Below are 21,674 nucleotides of genomic sequence, written 5' to 3'. Positions count from 1 at the left end.
AAACTCAACACAATACTCTCAGTGACGCCTAACCAGATCAGAGTAAATCAGTGTTATTGCTTTGTGTGATCTGGACATGACATTTCCATTGGTATAACCCAAAATTGCATTTCCCTTTAAGCTATCACATCCCACTGCTGACTCATGTTCAGTGTATGGTTCACTAAGATCCCTAGATTCTTTTTGCACACGCTACTGCCGAGAGAAGTGTCCCCCATCCTACAATCATGCATTTGATTTTTCCTACGTAATTGTAGAATTTACATTTATCTCTGTTGAAATTGATTTTATTATTTTCGCCTTGTTTTCAAGACTCTGTCTTCTACCATATTTGCTACCTCTCCCAATTTAATACCATCTGCAGATTTAACCAGCATCCCCCCCTATTCCTAATTTCAAATTCAAATCATTTATAAAGGTGTTGAACAGCACAAGTCCCAGGACAGATCCCTGGAGCTCTCCACTTGTCACTTCTTTCCAAGAGGATGAAGAACGATTAGCAAGCATTCTTTGGGCACAATCTGTCAACCAGTTACAGCTCCACCTAACACTAATAGGATCCACACTACATTTTACCAGCTTGTTAACGAGACTCTTCTCAAAAGCCTTACTGAAGTGAAGATAAACTATGTCTACAGCATTCCCCTGATCCAGCAAGATAGTAACTTTCTAAAAAAAGAGATTAAATTAGTCTGACATGGTTTGTGCTCGAGGAACTCGTTCTGGCTCTTAGTAATCACAGCCATCCTTTCGATATGCTCAAGGACTGACTGATGATTTGTTCTGAAACTTTTTCAGGTATAGATGTCAAGCAGGTGGGTTGGTAGTTACCCAGATCTTCCTTATTCCCCTTCTTGAATATGAGGTCAACATTTGCCAGCCTCCAGTCTCATCTGTTCTCTAAGAATTCTGAAAAATAACACCTGTGAGTTCTTTTAGTGCCCTTGGATGCCGTTGATCTGACCCTGAGGACTTCATGTCATTTAAAGAAATGAAGTGTTTATTTACTACTCCTATGCTGATCCAAGACTGCAACTCCCTTCCCTCATCACGTGTTCTACTTTTGCCATGTTGAGCACCATTTCCCCCTCACAAGAAAACTGAGGAAAAGTAGGAATTGAATAGCTCTAACCTCTGTGATACACCTCTGAAGATGCCAGCCACAGATGCAGGCAAAACGTTAGGAACAAGATCCACCAGACCACAGCCACACAGCCTGGAAAACCCACCAGAGCCAGTTGAATCCGGCCGTGAAAGCCTTCAACAATACATAGCTCTACCCTCTGCTCACCACCTGTTACAGTTTCACTTTCCTGCCCCTGCAATGGGCCTACCATGCCCTTGTTCTTTGGTGTAGTGGTTAAGAGCAGGTGCACTCTAATCTTGCGGACCGGGTTTGATTCCCCACTCTGCCACTTGATCTGTGGAGGAACTAGATTAGCCTGTGCACTTCCAACACACACTAGCTGGCTGACCTTGGACGAGTCACAGCTCTTCGGAGCTCTCTCAGCCCCACCCACCTCATAGGGTGTTTGTTGCCGGGGGTGGTGGTGAAAGGAGATTGTCTGCCCCTTTGAGTCTCCTTACAGAAGAGAAAGGGGATAGAAATCTTCTTCTTCTTCTTCTTACATTGAACACAACCAAATAACCTTTTTTCATTGCATTTAGTGTCTCTAGCTAGTCTAAGCTCATACTGAGCTTTAGCTTTTCTAATGCTCTTCCTACAAGCACTGGTTATTTGAGTATATAAGGACATCCTTCCATTTGGTTATAAGGACCTCCTTCCATTTCCTAAATAAGTCTTTTATGAAGTCACCCTGGATTCTTTAAGCTCCTCCCATTTTCCCTTCTCATTGGAATCTATTCTGATTGTACCTTCAGCATTTTCATTCAATTGGAGCACCTTCCTTATGAGGAGAGGTTGCAGCGTTTGGGACTCTTTAGTTTGGAGAGGAGACATCTGAGGGGGGATATGATTGAAGTCTATAAAATTATGCATGGGGTAGAAAATGTTGACAGAGATAATTTTTTCTCTCTTTCTCACAATACTAGAACCAGGGGGCATTCATTGAAAATGCTTGGGGGGGGGGATAAGGACTAATAAAAGGAAAGACTTCTTCACTCAACGTGTGACTGGTGTTTGGAATAAGCTGCCACAGGAGGTGGTGATGGCCACTGACTTGGATAGCTTTAAAAGGGGCTAGGACACAGATTTATGGAGGAGAAGTCGATCTATGGCTACCAATCTTGATCCTCTTTGATCTGAGATTGCAAATGCCTTAGCAGACCAGGTGCTCGGGAGCAGCAGCAGCAGCAGAAGGCCATTGCTTTCACATCCTGCATGTGAGATCCCAAAGGCTCCTGGTGGGCCACTGCGAGTAGCAGAGAGCTGGACTAGATAGACTCTGGTCTGATCCAGCTGGCTTGTTCTTATGTTCTTATATAATTTCCTTCTCCTTACATATTTCTGACCAGCATAACTTTAAGTTTATTAAAATTGCTTTCCTAAAATCCAACCTATATGTCTGACTATGTACAGCTTTTCCCTTCCCCGAGACTATAAATTCTAAATGGTACCTGTATGAGTTACTTCTGTACCCTGTTCAGGATAAAAAGGACAGGAGTTCTGAGAATTCATCCACCATTTCCTGGACCTAAGTGGAGCATTCTACAACAAAGACGGTCCAGGAAATGGTGGATGAATTCACAGGTGTCCTGTCATCTTTATCCTGAATAGGGAATACACATGATTCAACACATAAACCAGCTCTTCTCTGTTGGTCAGAATCACGTCTAAGATGGCAGACCCTTTTATTTCCCTTTCCACTGTCTGGAAAATTAAGTTATCAGCAAGACAAGTCAGGAATTTATTTGAGCTTTTGCTTTCAGCAGAGTTGGACTTCCAGCAGATATCCTGGCAATTGAAATCTCCCATGATCACTGTGTTCCGTTTTTGGGGAACTTTGTCATCTGATCTAGGCGTGTCTCATCCAAGTCCTCTGCCTAGCAGACCTCCCCCCGACCGTAAGAAGATGAAGAAGAGTTTAGATTTATATCTTGCCTTTCTCTCCCATAAGGAGTCTCAAAGCAATTTACAAACTCCTTCCCTTCCTCTCCCCACAACAGACACCTTGTGAGGTAGGTGGGGCTGAGAGAGTTTTGAGAGAACTGTGACTAGCCCAAGGTCACCCAGCAGCTTTCTTGTGTTGGAGTGGGGAAACAAATCCAGTTCACCAGATACGAGTCTGCCACCTCAGTGTGGAAACAATGTGGGATCTCAAATCTCTGTTCCTCCAGGGAGCCTCTTCCGCACATCGTGCTAAAATGGCCAATACAAGGCGCTTTCGAAACCGCCCCTCACTTTCTGGCCAATCTTCGTTTGCAAGTGGATTTTGCCATTCCGCACAGTTTCAAAGAGCACTGAAAGCAGTTTGAAAGTGCATTATTCTGCATGTGCGGAATGAGCCCAGATTAGAGTCCACCACTCTCAACCACTACATCACTATTATTTCTTACTCCTTTTATTTTTACCCAGAGACTATCAACTGACCTTCCATGCTCAGATTCATGTATCTCCTCACATGTATATTCCTCCTAGACATATAATGCTACTCCTTCCTCCTTTCTTATTTCTCTGTCCCTTTTAAATTGTATTCCTCAATTCTAATATTCCAGTTGTAAGTGTCATCCCACCAAGTTTCAGTAATACCTGTTAGTTCATATTCCCCTTCCTGTGTTCGGGCTTCAAGTTGCTCCTGCTTGTCTCCCATACTCTATTAGTGTAGGGACATTGGGATCCATGGTTTGTGTGCCCTGATGGTTTTGTCTCTGTTCTTACCAGTGAGTTTAAATAATGTTTCCTCGCACGCATGTGCTGCAATGCTCTTCGTAAATCATTTTTTTCCCTGCTTTCTCTGGTGCTGTCCCACAACATATGATAGAACATTGCATCTGTATTCTGTCATTTCCAACACTTCCCATTATTATCTTTCTCTGCTTTGGCTATATCTTTAGGTGTGATATGCCATCTGTAAAAAATTCTATGAGTTTGGTTTCTTTAGTCCAAAGATTTTCCCATTGACTTGTGTATGGGTTTCCCTCCCCCCCCCCCCAATTTTGCAACCATTTTATCGGCGTACGATTTTTACTTCTCAGTTCTGTATCCATATTGACAGCATTTAAATATATATATTTCCTAAATAAGATGCCTTGGGACTTCCCGATGCAATTATTTACCGATTTAAGTCATTTTTCTTCTTAATTACTACGACCTTTATTTAAGTTCTTCCGTTCTGTCAGTTCTTTTGGTTGTACCCATTATGGTGATATAATAAACCATCGCGGGATCATCCTTCCTTCGCCATTGATTGCCAAGATTTTGTTTTTTCCTAAATTGTCCATCCATGATTCTCACCGGTGTGCAGTATCGAATCTTTTTCTTTTTTTATACCATCATCATCCATCATCGAATAATATCCATCAATCATCATCATCATGTCGCATCACTATCATCATCAATCATTACTACAGTCAATCACCAGTACCAAATGTAAAAACAAATATGCCATCGGAAATTCCAGAGTACCGATTACGCATCGAACTGTATATATGCAGGAAAAAGCCCTACACTAAGAAACGCCACAGGATCCGGAAAGATAAAACATATACAAAAGGGAATATTCTCATGTAACAGAATATTATTATTATTTGTTTGTTTGTTTGTGGTCAATGACCAGTATTTAAAATCCCATCTCACCCATTAAAATTTACAGGCTTTTAAAAGTACCTATGCAGTCTTACTAAAAAGTACCTATGGAGACTTACTAAAAACCCTGACTTCCAGCAAGATATCTAGAGATTGAAACTAAATCAAATATCCCATCCCTTTACCATTCGGCCACCAGATGTCTCTTTTTGTGTTTACAGATTAATAAGCAAAAGCGAGCCATTTCCCTTGGGATTTTCTGATCCCTGTATGTAGTCCAGTGTATCTTTGTCATTTAAACCAGTTAGGCCTGTCAAAATGGACTGGACTCAGAAAGATTTCCCTCTCATGGAACTTCTTTTTTCATAGCGCAGTGAGGGCATCCTGTAAAGAACATTCCTAACAGATAGGAAACAGCAGGTGAAGCTAGGAAAAATTACATCAGAACACCTGCGCAAAATGAGCACAGGGAGACGCTACCCCTGGCTGTGTACTGGTTTTCACCACTACCCTCTTCTCTCTGTATACCAATGACTGGCATCTCAAAACGATCCATCTGTTAAAATACTGAAATTTTGCAGATACGATACAACAGATCGATTGGTCTCATTCCAGTTAGACAATCGATGAAACCGCATACAGACGGGAGGTTTGAACAAACTAAGCCTCGTGGTGCCACTGGAACAAATCTAGAACTGGTAACAATAGCACTTAAAACTGTAGAGCAAATAGGTGTGGTAGATTTCAGGAGAAACCCTCCCTCTTAATCCTACCTCCTCTCACACAATACTTGTAACAACACGGTGCATCAATAGTAGAGACCGTTTAAAATTTCTAGGGTTTCCATCATATCTCATAAGGACAACCTAAAAATGGTCACCTAATATCAAAAAAATGTCATCAAAAAAAAAAGCAATACAAACTCAAAGAATGTTCATTTTCTGCGCCAACTCAGGGAAGCTTCCAAACTTGCCCAAGGAGGCTGCTGGATACAGTTCCTACAGAGGGAATCATTGAGTCAATCATTCGTGCACTCTCTATAACTGTGTGGTTTGATTCTCTCGCAACTCCCAACAAGATCGACACAGATCTTCAGAGAATAATCAGAACTGCAAGAAAAACAATTGTTGCACTGCTAACGCTCCTGCCTTCCACATTGGAGGACCTGTATACTGCAACGGGATCAAAAAAAGGGCTGTGAAAATATTTACTGACCAAACTCAAGCGATCCTGGACATAAAACTGTTTCAACTTTTACCCTCTAATACGCCGCTAACAGCAGCACTGTCGAACACCAAGACAGTAACTAGGACATAAGAACAGTTAGTTTTTCCGAATGCCATCACCAAACAAAATAATTCCCTCGAGTAATGTTAAAACTTATTTATTATATAACCATTATATAATTACTGCACTACTTTTTTTCATCATTCCTATTACCCATCCTCTCCTCCCAAATATGACTATGATCAGCGAGTATAGCCCAGTGCTGAAGCCATTTTATTTTATTTTCATTTTATTTTATGATTTTACATTTTTATGTTTCTGCCATTACTACTGATTGTTTCCTCTGATTGCTTACTGTAGACTCCATATAGTGACAATCATTAAGGTATGCTGTACCTTTATGATTCTTGTTGGACAAAATGTATTTTTCTTTTACATGTACACTTTGAGAGCATATGGCAACGGAGACAAATTACTTGTGTGTGTCCAATCACACTTGACCAATAAAGACTTATTCTATTCTATTCTATTCTATTCTATTCTATTCTATTCTATTCTATTCTATTCTATTCTATGTTCTGTGGTGTCTATTTAGAGGGAGGGGCAAAGCCTCTTTTTGGATGGAATTTTCTTATATTTTCCCTCGTAACAGTAAGGAGGGAAGAGAATTACATCTGGCCAATGTGAAAGATCTCCTCATATTTCTGTTTTCAAGGAAGAACAGATATGGTGCTATAGCTACTTGCCATCTTAGAAATGCTCTGGTGCTAAGAATTTGGATGACTTCATAAGATCTGTTTGTCTTCCTGTATCAAAAAATTTCTGTTTAACCAACACATGGGCCTTTTCAGCTCCCATATTTAAGAGTTTGTATGGAAAATCCCATCTGTTGTATGGCACTTTGGACTGTCCTATGCCAGCTGGACTGAAAGTTGTCCTGGAGAACCATGGGGAGAAGACCTTGTGCGTTACTGTTACTACTATAAATGTCAGCTGGAGATGTCGATGGTGATGTGGATGGGCTTATTCTACTTTTGCATTGGAGTCATATTCATCTTGCATTCGAATGGTTCTTAATGTCTTCTTAATCAATAGTTAATTATGTATTCCTTCTTTACTATCAATTTCTACAAATTTTACATTTCTTTGATTTGGAATGGTAATCCAATCTGACACTCAGACTAGAGCAGCAGCTTGACGATAACAATTTGATCTGCGGTACTGCTAATTCTCTTCTCTTTTCAAAATTTTGTAATATTTTAAATCTTACTGTTGATTTCTTTCTGCTTCATGTAAAATTGTCTATTATTGTCTGTCATTTTAAAGGTCATTTCATCTATCTAAATTGATAACATTTGAAACAAAAAGATCAACTTTGGAAATATATTCATTTTAACTTCAGGTATTCTTCCTGGCCAGTAAATTCTTAACTTTTCCCATCTTTGGAAATCTTCGATATTAGTCCAAACTTTATGATGATTATCTTTGTAGAAATTTTGGTTTTGTCCTGTTACATATATCTCTAAGTTTTTTAAAGAAACAGAGCTCATTCTGTCATTTTTTTCTATATTTTCTTCTTCTGCAGTTTCTCATTTTATTAATCTCTGATCCAGAGTCATGATTCAATCTGCAAATAGCCCAAGTTGAACCAACTGTTTGATAATGATGGGAACTGCTAATCCTCTTCTTCTTTTCTCATCTTGAAGAACTTTAAATCTAGTTCTGACCTTCTGTCTTTCCAAATAATTTTATTTATTTCTTTTAAGCTTTTTTTGTGTATAAATTGGTAACATTTGAAATTTTAAAAAAACATTGTAACAGCAGAGATTTTTCCTTGCCATTAAAGTTTTAGTTTAGTCCATCTCTGCATATTTTCTTGAATCTTTCCATGCCATTTATAATTGTCTTCAAATAATGTGTCATTTTGACCTAATACATTTATTCCTAAATATACAACTCAATTTGATGTTGCATCACAGTCCGTTACTCTGCTGATTTCTTAGCTTCTTTTGAAACATGTGTCAATGTTATCTTTACTTTCCCTCTGTTGATCTTATAGCCCAAAAAGGATCCACATTTTTCAACCTGTTCCATTATATTTTGTATTGACTGATTTGAATTTATAATTGTCATTACCACACCGTCAGTGTAATATTTCATTTTAAATTCTTCTCCATCAACTTTTATCCCCTTGATAGTTGAATCTTGCTTAATTTTAATGGCCAATACATACTTCCAATACAAGATTGAACAGCAGTGGCAATAGTGGACATCTTTGGTTTGTGCCTTTTTCAATTTGTATTCCTTTGGTTAACGCTCCATTTATCAAAATCATTGCATGTTGTTTAGTGAAGAAGAAAAGAAGGAGTTTGGATTTATACCTGGCCTTTCTGTCCTGTAAGGAGTCTCAAATGGGATTTCAAACTCCTTCCCTTCATCTCCCCATACCTTGTGAGGTAGGTGGGGCTAAGAGAGTTCTGAGAGAACTGTGAATAGCCCAAGGTCACCCAGAAGGCTTCATGTGTAGGAGCAGAGAAACAAATTCAGTTCACTGGATAAAAGTCTGCCACTCATGTGGAGCCACAGGGAATCAAATCCCGTTCTCCAGATTAGAGTTCACTGCTCTTAACCATAACACCACGCTAGTGTAGATACTTTGTAGCCAACTCAAAAATCTTGAGCCATATTTTAAATTATCAAGTGTTTTTAACATGAAATCCAAGCTATATTATCAAACGTCCTATCAAATGACACCTTCAGCTCTCTGCCCACCGGTCCATGGAGTGTTCACCCCCAGCAATCTTACTGGTCCCACAGGTGGCACTAGAGCAGACACTAGTGCTTCCAGGAGAGGCCCAGAAGCGAGCAATACCAGTGATTGCCCCCTACTCCTTCACTGGGGCCTGGTGCTGGAGGAGGAGATTCGAAGCGCTTCTAGTTGTCTTGTCATCTCCCGAAAGCCTTGCTGCATTTTGCCTACTTCTTTTTCTAGGACATCATTTTCAGTCTCCAAGTAGCAGAGGTCCCAACCTCTACAGGATGATCACTATTGCAAGGCAGAGGCACGGCCTTCACCAAAGCAAAATAACCCATACTCCCCACCACTTTGGAGTGTAAAAGGCAGCAACTGCCCAACAAGCTGATTAGCTGGTGCCTAAAAGTGAAACTAAGAAGCAGGCCAGAGTTAACAGCCCCAGACAGAAGATCCCATATCCCATCTAGGAGAAACGATAGGACTGGGTCAGAACAGGGTCAGATGATGCCAAATGCTTTCTTAGCATCTAAAAAATAAGATTTTTTTTGTCTTTTTCTTCACCAATTCCATCAAATTGGACATTATCTTTCATCTGTCTCTTCAGTGCAAAGCCTGTCTGATCTTGATGCATTAGTTTTGCTATACATTTTCTTAATATTTTTGCCATTATTGAAGTAAAAAGTTTATAATCCACATTCAAGAGAGATTGGTGTATGTAATTACAGTAATAAGAGATCATTTCTTTCCTTATGTATCAAGTTTATGTAAGCTTATTGCCACGAAGGTGGTAACATCTTTGCTAATTTCATTCATAATTTTTTGTAAAGGTAATATTAGACTTTCCTTTAAACATTTGTCTTTCTTCAGCTCTTATATTGCTTATGATATTTCTTGGATTGTTTTGATTTACTTTACTTTATTTACAGTCAATGACCAAAACATAATAATCTCAGATACAACAAAATATCAAAACAACAAAATTACAATAGCATAAAGGCCACAAAGTTACTAGGCATCTCTCTAACAAAGACACACTCATTTACTTTTCACCCCATTACTCTGCCATTGCCCTTGAGAGAGTTCCTACACAGGAAAATCTGTATTTTATGTAGTGGATTCAACTAAATCAACACAAATAATATTTAATGCGAACCAAATTATTTCTCTCTCACCTTTTTTATTAATAAGCACAGAACAGGCAAAGCTGCACTATGGGCTACCTGTCTGGTAATAATTTCTTTCTCATCTTGTAATAATTTATCACAGCAGGATTTGTTAGAGCGATGTATCCTATCATTATAGACACAAGTCAAACATTTCTTCCTCACCTCCTCATAATAGGGGCAATAAAAGTATATGTGGTCCATGATTTCTACAGCATTCAAGGGGCAAACACATAATCTCTTCTCATAGAGTCTTTTGATATCTCCCTTCTATTACTGCTGATGGTAAGAAGGCACACCTTGCTAGGATTAAAGCTCTCCTTAGATCTTTATTTTCCATGTAGAATAGATAGGGAGCTGAAACAGTAATATATTTACATGCTAAAGAATGGGGAAAATTTGGAAATCTGTTCAAATCATGTTGACATGTCATGTCTTTGACCCTTTGAGTAAAATCAGATTTAAATTGGGCCTGTTTTTGTAACATATGTGCACTGAGAGCAAAGTCACACTCGAACAGGCACTGCTCAATGTCACATACCCATTTTGGTGGGTAGGAATCATTGGCTCGGAATGGCTATAGGCCATTTGTGTTGGTGTAGAGCCTCAGCCATTTATAAGCTGTTGTTGTTATAATTCTATCCTCCAATCTCATTATGCCTTTTTCTAGCCTGAGGAAGGCATTTGGAATCCTGGGGGGAGCTGTAAGATGACTCTAAGGAATCTGGATTGTTTTCTTTCCAATAGTGCCATACTCGAGTGTGCTACACCCAATTGGACGCCATATGTCAGTTGCATTTGTATTTTGGCTAAATAAAGTTTTATTGCAGCTGGAACAAAGAATTCCCCTTTAGTACAAAAGAATGTCAATATCGAATATATTGTCCTCTCAGCACGTTCTGCTATCATATTACAATAAGCTGCAGAACTCCCTGATGCTTGGACCATGACCCCTAGCTATTTAAATCTGTCTACTTTTTCTATTTTTTTCCATTTATCGACCACAATCTTTTTAGAGGGCATTTGCCACATGCCATCACTTTTATTTTGTTGATGTTAATTGTCAAGTTTTCTTTTTCACAGTAGCTTGAAAATGCAGCTAGTGCCCTACGCAACCCATCCAGTGTCCTTGAAAGAAGGGCAGCATCGTCTGCATATAAAAAAGCTTTTATCAGTAGGACCTATCCTGGAAATTCTATTTTAGGAGGGTGATGAGGTATCTAGGGTCTCTGCACATGATCAACAATACCATTTGATAGTAAAGATTAAACAGAAATGGAGCAGAGTGATTCCAGCCTCCTATCTGGAAACTCCCTTACTTTGGGCCTGGATTTGAATCAGGAAAGAAATCTCTTTGAGTTGGCTAACCCCACTCTTTGTAGAGGGAGCTGGATTGATCATGTAATAGGCGAATAATCTTCTGTCTATTTTAGTTGCTTTTAATTTTTACCAAAGTTTGCCCCTAGAGATGGAATTGAAGGCAGATTGGAGATCAATAAATATAGTTGGTCTACCAGACACATATTTTTCAGTCAGGTGTTGTAATGTTAAATACTGTTCTTCCATTGATCTGCCTTCTCTAAAGACTGCCTGTTCCAGAGCAATTAGGCCCTCTTACTCCAACCATAGTTCTAATTTATCTAATAGATGTCTCGCATAAAGCTTGCCCTTCGGGGAAGAGGCGGCCTATAAATCTAAAATATAAATAAATAAATAAATAAATAAATAAAATTCAGGCTAATGGACCTATCATTTTTTCAGTTTATTTTTGTTCCCTTTTTTAAATATAGGAACAATAATGGTTGTACTCCATGTCTTAGGCCAGTGATGGCGAACCTTTTTGAGACCGAGTGCCCAAATTCCAACCTCCAAACCTAATCAACTCTCATTTTACTTCGCCATAAGTGCATTAACTCCAGCAAATTTTAAGCTCTAGAATGCTGAGGTTTTAGTTTGGAAAAAAACGGTTGGCTCCCTCTTCCTCCACCCCACCCGCTCGAGTAGGAGCCAGCCTGCTCTAGCCTCCAGCAAGTCCTGCATGCACCATTCTGTGCTCTCTCTAGCATCTCTGCCTCCTCTGCGCCTCCCTCTACTAGGGCAGCTGCCATTCCCGGAGCACAGGTACCAGGGTCTACCAGAAGGGCTGAAGTCCTCCCTGCTCACCATGGTGTGTGCATGTCGTGCTCAGTGGCCCAGGCCAGCCTAGATGTGTGTGTGTGGGGGGGGGTGATTTTCTGCCCCCCACATGACGAACTCTATGTGTGCCCACAGAGAGGGCTCCGAGTGCCACCTCTGGCACCCATGCCATAGGTTCGCCATCACTGCCTTAGGCATTCATCCTGTGCTGTCTATATATGTAAAAAAGGCTACCAGAAATTGGGTCCACCAGTCCACATTCTCCTTCAGGACCTCAGGAGGTATCCCAACTGCCCCTGCAGCTTTCCTGAACTTCAGGTGGTTTATTTGGGCCTTAACTTCTTGTATAGCAACAGAGAACCACGCTTATAGGGAATCTAGATCTGGCTTAAAAATCTCCTGATTATCATCCTCATATAGCAGTGGTGGCGAACCTATGGCACGCGTGCCAGAGGTGACTCAGAGCCCTCTTTGTGGGCATGTGCACCGTCATCCCAGTTTGGGCAATCGGCAGTGGCATAGCACCAAGGAGGCGAGGGGTGTGCAACGCACTAGGCACGCGCCCCTGCGGGGATGTGGAGAGGGCGTTCCAGGGGCAAGATGGAGGTGTTCGGAGGTATTCCATAGTAGGACGGGGACGTGGCGGGGGTACAGGGCGCACATGTGCCCTGGACGCAGTTTCCCCTTGCTCCGCCCCTGGCACTCGGTCTCTAAAAGGTTCGCCATCACTGTCATATAGGCCTTGGAGGAAGGCTACCCACTTCTCAGGAGGAATACAGGTATCCCAGACTGAGAGTGATCCTTGCCTACAGGAAGCAATCAACTTCCAGAATGGATAAGGATTCTTTTGTGTAATTGCATGTATGAGTTCTTGCCAGGAATTTTTGATATATTGGTTTTTTTCTTGAAACAAACAATCTCCCTGTATGTCTTTTTGCAGGATAAGTGTGTGAGCCTCAGACTTACTGTCACAAATTGTCATATGCTTAAAAGCAGCAATATGATCTTTTCTCCTGGAGGTGGAGGGCATCTCTATGGGTAGTTCTCGTCCCTTATTCAGGAGGCAGGAACTTCACTGGTCGTTTTTTCCTTCACTTCCTCTTCTAGTACGTACTTCCTCCCAGAGGCCAGTATTGTTCCTGGCTCTTACAGGAGAGCACAACTTCTTCTTTGCTCTGTAGTTTAGGTGAAGTGAATTAGTTTGTTTTGGTCTATTCCTTCTCTCAAGTTCGCTCTGTTCTTCTCCATTTTGTCTCATGGTCAAATTTCCTCCCATTTTCTTGTCTGTCATCTAGCGTGTGCATGTGTGTCTTGGCTGCCTTGCTGAGGCACTGAAACACTGAGAATAGACGCGGGCGGCATTTTGAAACTGGTTTTTTGGCGCCAAAAATTTACATGGCCTGCAGCTCGGTTTCTCCCTCAAGGGAGAATTTCACCCATTCAGCCATGGAGGCTACAAGGGCTAATACAGCCAGGGCTTCCAATCTCGCCTTAAGGGTGATACAGGAAGATCCGGGAGAAGGAGGGAGCAATCGCCAGACCCGCACAGGGTCAGAGGGCACTATTCCAAATCAGAACAAATTGGGGAACGCCAGCACAAAGTGCAAGAAACCTCTCCCTCCTTCTAGCAGTTCAAAAGAACCCCGCATAACCAGCGCCGCATTGGGAGACATGGAGGGCACACAGCCGGCTCCTATGGAGATCAAGCAAGATTCCCCAGCAACGGTTCCTACCTAAGCAGGGGTGATAAATCAGATGGGGGGGCAAGATTCACAACCCATACCCCCACTGAACCCCCTACTGCTGTCTAATGATTCCAATGCCTAGAACAACATTTCCCCTTTCCAATTCGTTCAGTTCCTTTTGCAGTCCTTTAGACAAGAAATGGCTAGATCAGGGGTAGGGAACCTGCGGCTCTCCAGATGTTCAGGAACTACAATTCCCATCAGCCCCTACCAGCATGGCCAATTGGCCATGCTGACAGAGGCTGATGGGAATTGTAGTTCCTGAACATCTGGAGAGCCGCAGGTTCCCTACCCCTGATCTGGAGAGAGCAGATTGTAGCTTTTCCTTAGATTTGAGTATATTACTCTTTAAGTGGGAAGTGATTCAGTTTCTTAGAGCTTCATATACTTGGAATATTTTGTCAGGTGCTGACAAAGTGTCCAAGTAGATGAGCAAAATCTACATGACAGTTATGTCCAACCTTGAATATGTTCCGTGTGCAAAATAGGGCCGTGTGTAGCTATTTGTGCTGTGGGCAAACTGAGATAAGACACCTGCACCTGATTTGTGAATGTTTTGTATAATAGTAGCAAAGAGAAATCAAAGCAGTGTGCCTTGAAACGCCTGTTGCCTGGCGAAGCGCTTTGTTAGTTGGTATTGCAATAATAAAGGAACTTCTGTGCTGTTGATAGTGTGTCTGGATGCTGTTCCTGCATTGCATACTCCTGGCTGATCTACTTGTGTTTAACGCAACCGCTGGAAAAATTGTCTACACACCTGCGGTTTTAACAGATTATGGGCACAGATCCTGCATTTACTCATGAGTAGCTACCAGTGTTACAAAGTGCTGAAGGTGTTCCAGCTCTGCGATGGCTGCGTCTTATGCTGGATTGCCGTTTGAGAGGCTTACAGAGCATAATTACGTAACATAGAACCTGAAGATGCAGGTGTACCTTCTGCATGAGGATTTACGGTCTGTCATTGTTAACACACACCCCCACACACCCCCACGAATCCGACACCCGCAGAAATCAGAGCAGAGGAGAAAGCAAGAACGTCTATCATCCTTGCTGTGGAAAGCTCTCAACTGCTTTATCTCAAGAATGCTGTCTCTGCTTCTGCGTGTTGGAATGTGTTAAAGGCAGTTTATCAACGCAAGTCTGTGGGGGCTAAAGTCTTGCTCACCAGAAAGCTTTACAACCTGAAGCTACGTCAAGGCAAATCTGTCTCTGAGCATTTACAGAAGGTGAGAGAACTGTTTGCCAAGCTAGCAGATTGTGGTCTCCAGTTTGACAATGCTCATAAGGTATACATAGTCTTATTTTCTTTGGATCAGTCCTGGGATTTGCTGGTTAACAGTCTCCAGACAGTAGCAGATGCAAGTTTAACCCTGGACTACCCTGGATGTCACCTCCAAGTTTCTGGATGTACAGCATCAGAGGGAGTTCCAGTGGAGTGTTGCTGTGTCGCAGAAGGAGCCATCTACAGAAGCTGTTTTGCCATCTGTTTGTGCAGCACGGTGTTGCTATAAATGCGGGGCCGTTGGACAGTTGGCACGTGCTTGTGGGAAGGCTACAGATCGCCGCAAGCCAAAGCAGGGGCAAAGGAGGACTTAAAGGAGAGACACTGACTCTACGTCATCTGCTTTCCTGGTAACGTGCAATGACAGAGACAAAGCTGGGACTTGGATTATAGACTCTGCATGTTCAATGCACATTGTGAACCGGAAGCATTTGCTTAAAGAGGATCAACATACCCCAGAGATCAATCATGTGTGTCTGGCTAACAGAACTCCTGCTGCTGTGGAGAAGCAAGGGACTGCCTTCACGCCAGCCCTTAATGGGCTCATGAAGGACATTTTATTTGTACCCCTATTTGAATTCTGTCTCCTTAGTGTTTCCAAGTTGACAACTGTTGGATATGTTCAGAGGTGGAATCCAACCGGTTTGCAACGGTTCGGTAGAAGTGGTTGTTAAATTTTCCTCAGTTCGGCAAACCAGTTGTTAATCCAACCTCTCTGCCAATTTTTTTCTTTGAATCGGGGGAGGGACATACTACAGCACCTCAGTAGTGAGAGGATTGGGTCTGCGCCTGTGCTAAAAGAGGAAAGTGGGCGTGTTTAGCGCTTACCAAGAACATGAGGTGATCATGAGGCAGAGCTTACCAAGAAGAACAGGAGGCAATTATTGAGCTGGTTCCTGAAGCCTATCTATTAAAGTGAGTAACTTTTTCTTGGGGGCAGGAGAGGGCGAGGGGGCGGGATTTTGCCCAGCTCCATGCCAGCCGTCCTGGCCGCTTCCAGCCAATATCCTGGCTGCTTCCAGCCAGTTCCTCCAGGCTCCAGCTTATTCCAGAGATGTAGCCAGCCTGCCTAAAATGCTTATCTTGGCTGGCGTTTTTAAAAACTCTTTCTCGGAGCTGGCGTGGGGGGGAGCATTTTGCCCAGTTCCCCGCCAACGGCTCTGCTCGGCGTCTGGCAGAAGTTTTTTTCCCTTCTCCCTAGGTAAGCGAGCGAGCAAGCTGGCTACTGGGCAGCCGGGTGAGCTGGCGAGCGAGCAGGTGACTGAGCTAGCGACCAGGTGAGCAGGTGGGCGAGTGAGTGACCGAGCGGACAGGTGGGTGGGCAAGTGGACAGGCAAGTAACCGGGCAGGCGGGCAAGTGGGTAGGCAAGGAAGCAACTGAGCAGACGAGTGAGCAGGCAGCCAGGCAGAAGGGCAGATGGCTGAGGAAGCGGGTGACATAGGGAGCAGGTGGCCAGGCAGGAAGGTGGGTGGCTGAGCAAGTGGGCAGCCAGGCAGGAGGGCAGGCGGCTGAGCAGGCGGGCAGCTGAGCAAGTGGGCGAGTGGGATGGGGGGAATCCTGAAGTCATTCTGCTTCTCTGCAGGTTTGGCAATTAAAGAGGGCACCACCCTTACCTTATGTTCGGCATGCTTTGCAAACAACCCCCTCCCCTCCCATACTTCCTTGGCTGTCAACAATATTCCTTGCATCTCTGCCCACCAAAATGCTGCAGGCTGCTCAATAGTATGGTGAGCGTAGTAGGGTGAGCGTAGATTGGTTGTGCACACTTTTACTTGGGAACTAAATCCCCTGAATAAAATGTACTTTCAAGGAAATGCACCTTGGGTCGGGCTAATAGTGTTGGGAACACATTTGCCTTCCCTAAGCGCCGGGAAGTGAATGTGAATTGCACCAACCCTCTCCCAGCCTGCCAGTCTCGATGGGAGAGCAGGAGTGCCCCTGAGCTGTGTGTGGGCAAGGTCTCAGCAAGGTTTCAGCCCAGATCCTTCTTTCGGTTTTCCCCTTCCTGAAAAAGAGGAAGCGACTCTTCTGAGCTTGCAGCCCACTTGGGGCAGGGACATTTAGTGGCGGTGGCAGCCAAACATGGGTAGGCTCTGAGCCAGCCGGCTCTGCCCCTGTCCTCATGCCTTCATCCATCCTTGTGATCTGATGTCTGGTGTCGCTTCTCTATGATCAGTTCTCCCCCCACCACCCCCCATGATCTTCCTCGCTCTCTTTTCACAAGATCCATTCTTCCTTGTGCCAGGCAGGGCACCACTCCTCTCTTTCAGTGCCTGCCGCTGCAGGGGTGTATTGCGCCCTGGGACTGGTGTGGGCTCTTCTCATTTGCGATTCCTGTGGCCTGTCCTCTGCTAGAGCCGAACTTAATCCCTCCTTGTCTTTTCTTAAGGGAGCACTCGCTTTAAGCGAATTCCTTTTGTCTTACCACTGCCTTGGAAATAAAAGGATTGCTGTCTCTGCTTTGACTGGTTTACAGAACAGTCAGTGCTTCCTCCCTCATTCATTTGAGTAGGCATTTGAACGTGGTCTGCCAGCTCAGTGGCTCTTGAAATGCAAACCTTTACAAGTTTTCTTTGGATCTAGGAGCCAGCCTAAAAATCCAGGAACCAAACTTATCTTTCACTTGCCTCCCCATGTGCATTAGGAGTTTAGAAACATGTTTAGTGGTGTATAAACAATATTTCAAGCATCAGTTTGGAGAGTCTTCTAAAGATTCCCATTCTAAAAATATTTTGGAAGAAAGAAGATGTTTTATAAATGACCAAGGTAAATTTCAGAATAAATTATGAAGGGAGCAATATGTTTGCAAAACTGCAGTATTAATGCAGTCAGATTGGCTAGCTACTCCTATGGTTTTACAGAAGAGATTAAAGCACTTCTGACTTTGCCGTATCATGGTGCCGTGAGTAGCTGAAAACAGTCTCTTGGGGCTTGCAGTTAATAACCTGATGCCTGATTCTATCAGGTGAGGAATGTAAATGTAAAACCTAGCTGAAATCTAGTACCTGTTCAGTTGTTTTAAGATTGAGAATATTAGAATGTGTGTTTTTTCATTTTATGTACACATCATGTCTATGTTATAATGCCAGCTTCTGCAGTCAACTTCCATTGATGCTATTGTCCACTCTTTTAAAGTTTAATAAAGATACTTTATTATTTTTTAAAAAATTACTTCTGCTGTGTGGACCATTTGCTCTGTTCAGATTTGTGAGCTGGGGCATATTCTATAATGTGCTGGTGACTTTGAGATGACTTGGTGCAAAAAATAGTTCTTTGGTCATAGTCGGGGAGGCAAAGCAAAGGGGAACTGCACCTGGGGAGCGCGCCCTGTGTCCCTGCCACCAATGGTGAAGTTACAAGAGAGCGGGGGGGTGCGCCGTTTACCGGGCGCATGCCTGGGGGCATGAAAAATTGCCCCCAGGCTCCTCCCCCTCCCCCCTCCACGGCAGCACCCCCCACACACCCCCTTGGCTTCCCCCTTCCCACATTTACCTTAGTTCCTTTCCTTTTTGAGAACTTTTTCAGGCTGCAAAAGGCCTGTTTGTAGTAAAAACGCCCTGAGGAACGCCCTGTCCCCAAGAAAAAAACGCCCTGGGGCTCACAAGGTCTCCTGGGAAGTATAGTTCCCATCAGGCTGTTTTTACTGAGAACAGGCCTTTTGTAGCCTGAAAAAGTTCTCAGAAAGGAAAGGAACTAAGGTAAGTGTAGAAAGGGGGAAGGGGGGTATTGCGGGGGGCGCTGCGGGGGGGGGGGGGGGGAGAAAATATAAAATGCTCACCGGATGCAGTTTGGCTCAGCTACACCTCTGCCTGCCACAGCCTCGCCCAGGAATGTCCCACTCCTGGAATGCCCTGCCCACGCCCCTGCCTCATCATGCCCCACCTGGCCCCAGCTATATCACTGTTTGAATCCCACTACCATCGGAATCTGCTGTTAAAATTTTTGAATCCCACTACTGGATATGTTGTACAATTTGAAGGACAAACCTGCACTATTTCTAAACAGGGTGATGTATGTGCCAGAGGTGAGCTCCTAAATGGGCTGTATCACTTAGATAATAGTACTGGGAGTGGAAGATGTATGAGCAGGTGGCTAGTGTGTCCAATATCTCTCCCCCCCCCCTCCCCTCAATGACAATTGCATACACCATCTCCACCGTGTGTTTGGGCATGCTAATTTCAGGGCAGTAGCTAACCTGAATAGGTTATGCAACCTGATAGCAAAACCATGTAAAAAATATCTGGAATGCTCTGTGTGCAGCAGAATGGAGGTAAAGGCTCATCCTTCTACTGCCAGAAGCACTAGAGAGTCAGAGAGACCATTTCAATTGGTTCACATGGACCTAGCAGGAACTTTCCAGCAAAGCCAAGGGAAAGCTAAGTACTTAATGGTAGTCTGCAACAATTACAGCAGATACACCTACCCTATTTTCCTGAAATCTAAGGCTGAGGCATTCTCCAAGTTTAAGAATTGGGTGGAAATGATTGAAAGGGAATTTTCATTCAAAGTTGCTTTTATACAAACAGACAGAGGTGGAGAATTAACTGGTAATCAATTCCAGACATGTCTGGAAAGAAGGGATATTCAACACCGTATGACTAATCCTTACTCAGCTTTCGAGAATGGATTGGCTGAGAGAAAATTGGGCATGTTGAAACAGATGAAGCAGAGTTTATTATTGGGTGCTGATCTGCCAGAGCATTTTTGGGCAGAAGCCATTAATACAGCAACCTATATAATTAACAGACTCTGGTCTTCAAGTCTAAACCAAACCCCTTACTATCTCTTGTACAAGAAAAACCCTGATCTGTCCCATATGCAGATATTTGGAAGTACTGCTCATGTTTTGGTTCCACCTGCAAAAAGAAAAACTGGTGAACCTAAATGGCTGACATTGAAATTCCTTGGTTATCAGGATTTGACCAAAGGTTATAGATTTGCATATCGATATGGTCAAGTGGTCATTTCAAGGAGTGCAAACTTTGTAAAACATGCCAATTGGGAAAGAATTCACTCCAATACTGAAGTGCTACTACCCTTTGCTGAGTCTGAAGCAGTTAACGGACAGCTTTCTCTGCCAAGCACTGTCCAAGGTCAGGACTCAGAGCGTAGGAGTGCAAAATGACTGAGACTGAAACAAACTGATTCAATAGAGTCTGAGTCAGAAGGAGAGGAGGAAGAGAGGAGGAACTCCCCCGAGCATCTAAAAGAGTGAACAAAGGTATTCCGCCAGATCGTTATGGGCATATTCAGAATGTTTATGTTTGCCAAAGTCTGTGCATGAACCTGCCTCTTACAAGGAAGTATTAGCTCTTCCTTCTGCTGAATGGGTGGAATGGGAAGAGGCTATGGAAGTTGAACATAGCACACTAGTAAAACAAAATGTGTTTTCTAAAGTGGCTCTACCTAAAGACTACAAGGTCACTGGCTCTAAGTGGGTGTTCAGACAGAAGCACATGCCAGATGGGTCTTTAAAGTTCAAAGCTAGGATTGTCGCACAAGGGTTCGCACAAGATCAACCAGAAACAGAACAGACCTATTCACCCCAGCCAGACCAGAATCATTGTGTGCAATGCTAACACTTGCCAGCAAGCGCAATTTGAAGCTTAAGCATTTTTATTTTCAATGTGCATACCTGAATTCAAAATTGAAACAAACAATTTACATGAAACCTCCTCCAGGGTATGCAGAGTCTTCTGATATTGTTTATCGTTTGCATAAATCTCTTTATGGTTTACGTCAATTAGGTAAGAATTGGTATTCCTGTCTTGATTCCAAACTGAAAGGTTTAACCGTACTACTGTTGATGCTTGTGTATATAGCCGAGGTCATGCAGAGTAACAAGAGTTTGTGCTTGTGTATGTTGATGACATCTGTGTTTGTGATAAAATAAACAAGCAATTAGAAACAATGCACAACAATTAAGTGAAACCTTTGTAGTAAAAGACATAGTTGAAATAGCTCATTATCTGAGCATTGACATTCAACAAGTGTCAAAGCAAGGTTTCCTAATGAGCCAGAAAAAGAAGATTGATTCTGTAGTAAAAAAGGCTAGACTGGAAAAAGGGGGAGCTGCATCAACTCCCATGGCATTAGATTTTTGTAAGCCACAAACGTCAGAGCCATGCAAGAATCCTGATCTTTACGAGTCATTGCTAGGAAGTCTAATCCAAATCTCTAACTGGACTAGACCAGATGTGGCATTTCTAGCCAGTACTTTAAGCCGTCATGCAGCAAACCCAGTGCAACATGACTGGGAAGGATTAAAAGAGTAATCAGATATCTGAATGGAACTTCAGATCATGGACTATTGATTCAGCCAGAACAGCAAAGTAATCAACTGTGCTGTTGCTGACAGCTCTTTTGCCAATAGTGATGACCACAAATCATGCACTGGATTTGTTATTAAATATGCAAATGTACCAATTGCATGGGGTTCTCGCAAGCAATCATCTATCAGTCTGTCAGAAACGTGTACAGAGCTTATTTGGCTTAAAGCTTTGTTAACAGAACTGGACGAGGTTCTAGATCAACCCATTACTGTTTTGGAGGATTCCCAAACAGCTATACATTTGGCTAAAACAGAGAATCTAAAGGCTTGAACAAAAGACATCGGAGTAAACTATGTAAATGTACGGGAACTAGTACAAAATGGAATTA

At 42.8% G+C, this 21,674-nt stretch overlaps 1 protein-coding gene across 1 annotated transcript in view; it reads left to right on the top strand.

Annotated features, from left to right (window-relative positions):
* LPCAT1 (lysophosphatidylcholine acyltransferase 1) overlaps positions 1 to 21,674 on the top strand; it is an 82,179-nt gene that overhangs the window by 29,475 nt on the left and 31,030 nt on the right. The window contains exons 6-13 of the mRNA XM_048515380.1: positions 799 to 815; positions 8,750 to 8,838; positions 13,411 to 13,711; positions 14,853 to 14,957; positions 15,227 to 15,363; positions 15,954 to 16,069; positions 16,215 to 16,290; positions 17,370 to 17,494. Coding sequence (XP_048371337.1) covers positions 799 to 815; positions 8,750 to 8,838; positions 13,411 to 13,711; positions 14,853 to 14,957; positions 15,227 to 15,363; positions 15,954 to 16,069; positions 16,215 to 16,290; positions 17,370 to 17,494 — 966 coding nt within the window. The remainder of the gene's footprint in view (positions 1 to 798; positions 816 to 8,749; positions 8,839 to 13,410; positions 13,712 to 14,852; positions 14,958 to 15,226; positions 15,364 to 15,953; positions 16,070 to 16,214; positions 16,291 to 17,369; positions 17,495 to 21,674) is intronic.

This window comes from Sphaerodactylus townsendi, linkage group LG14, assembly GCF_021028975.2.
Source record: "Sphaerodactylus townsendi isolate TG3544 linkage group LG14, MPM_Stown_v2.3, whole genome shotgun sequence".
Classification (NCBI taxonomy): Eukaryota; Metazoa; Chordata; class Lepidosauria; order Squamata; family Sphaerodactylidae; genus Sphaerodactylus; species Sphaerodactylus townsendi.
The sequence above is the reverse complement of the archived record's forward strand: the minus strand, read 5'-3'. Positions and strand labels throughout refer to the sequence as shown.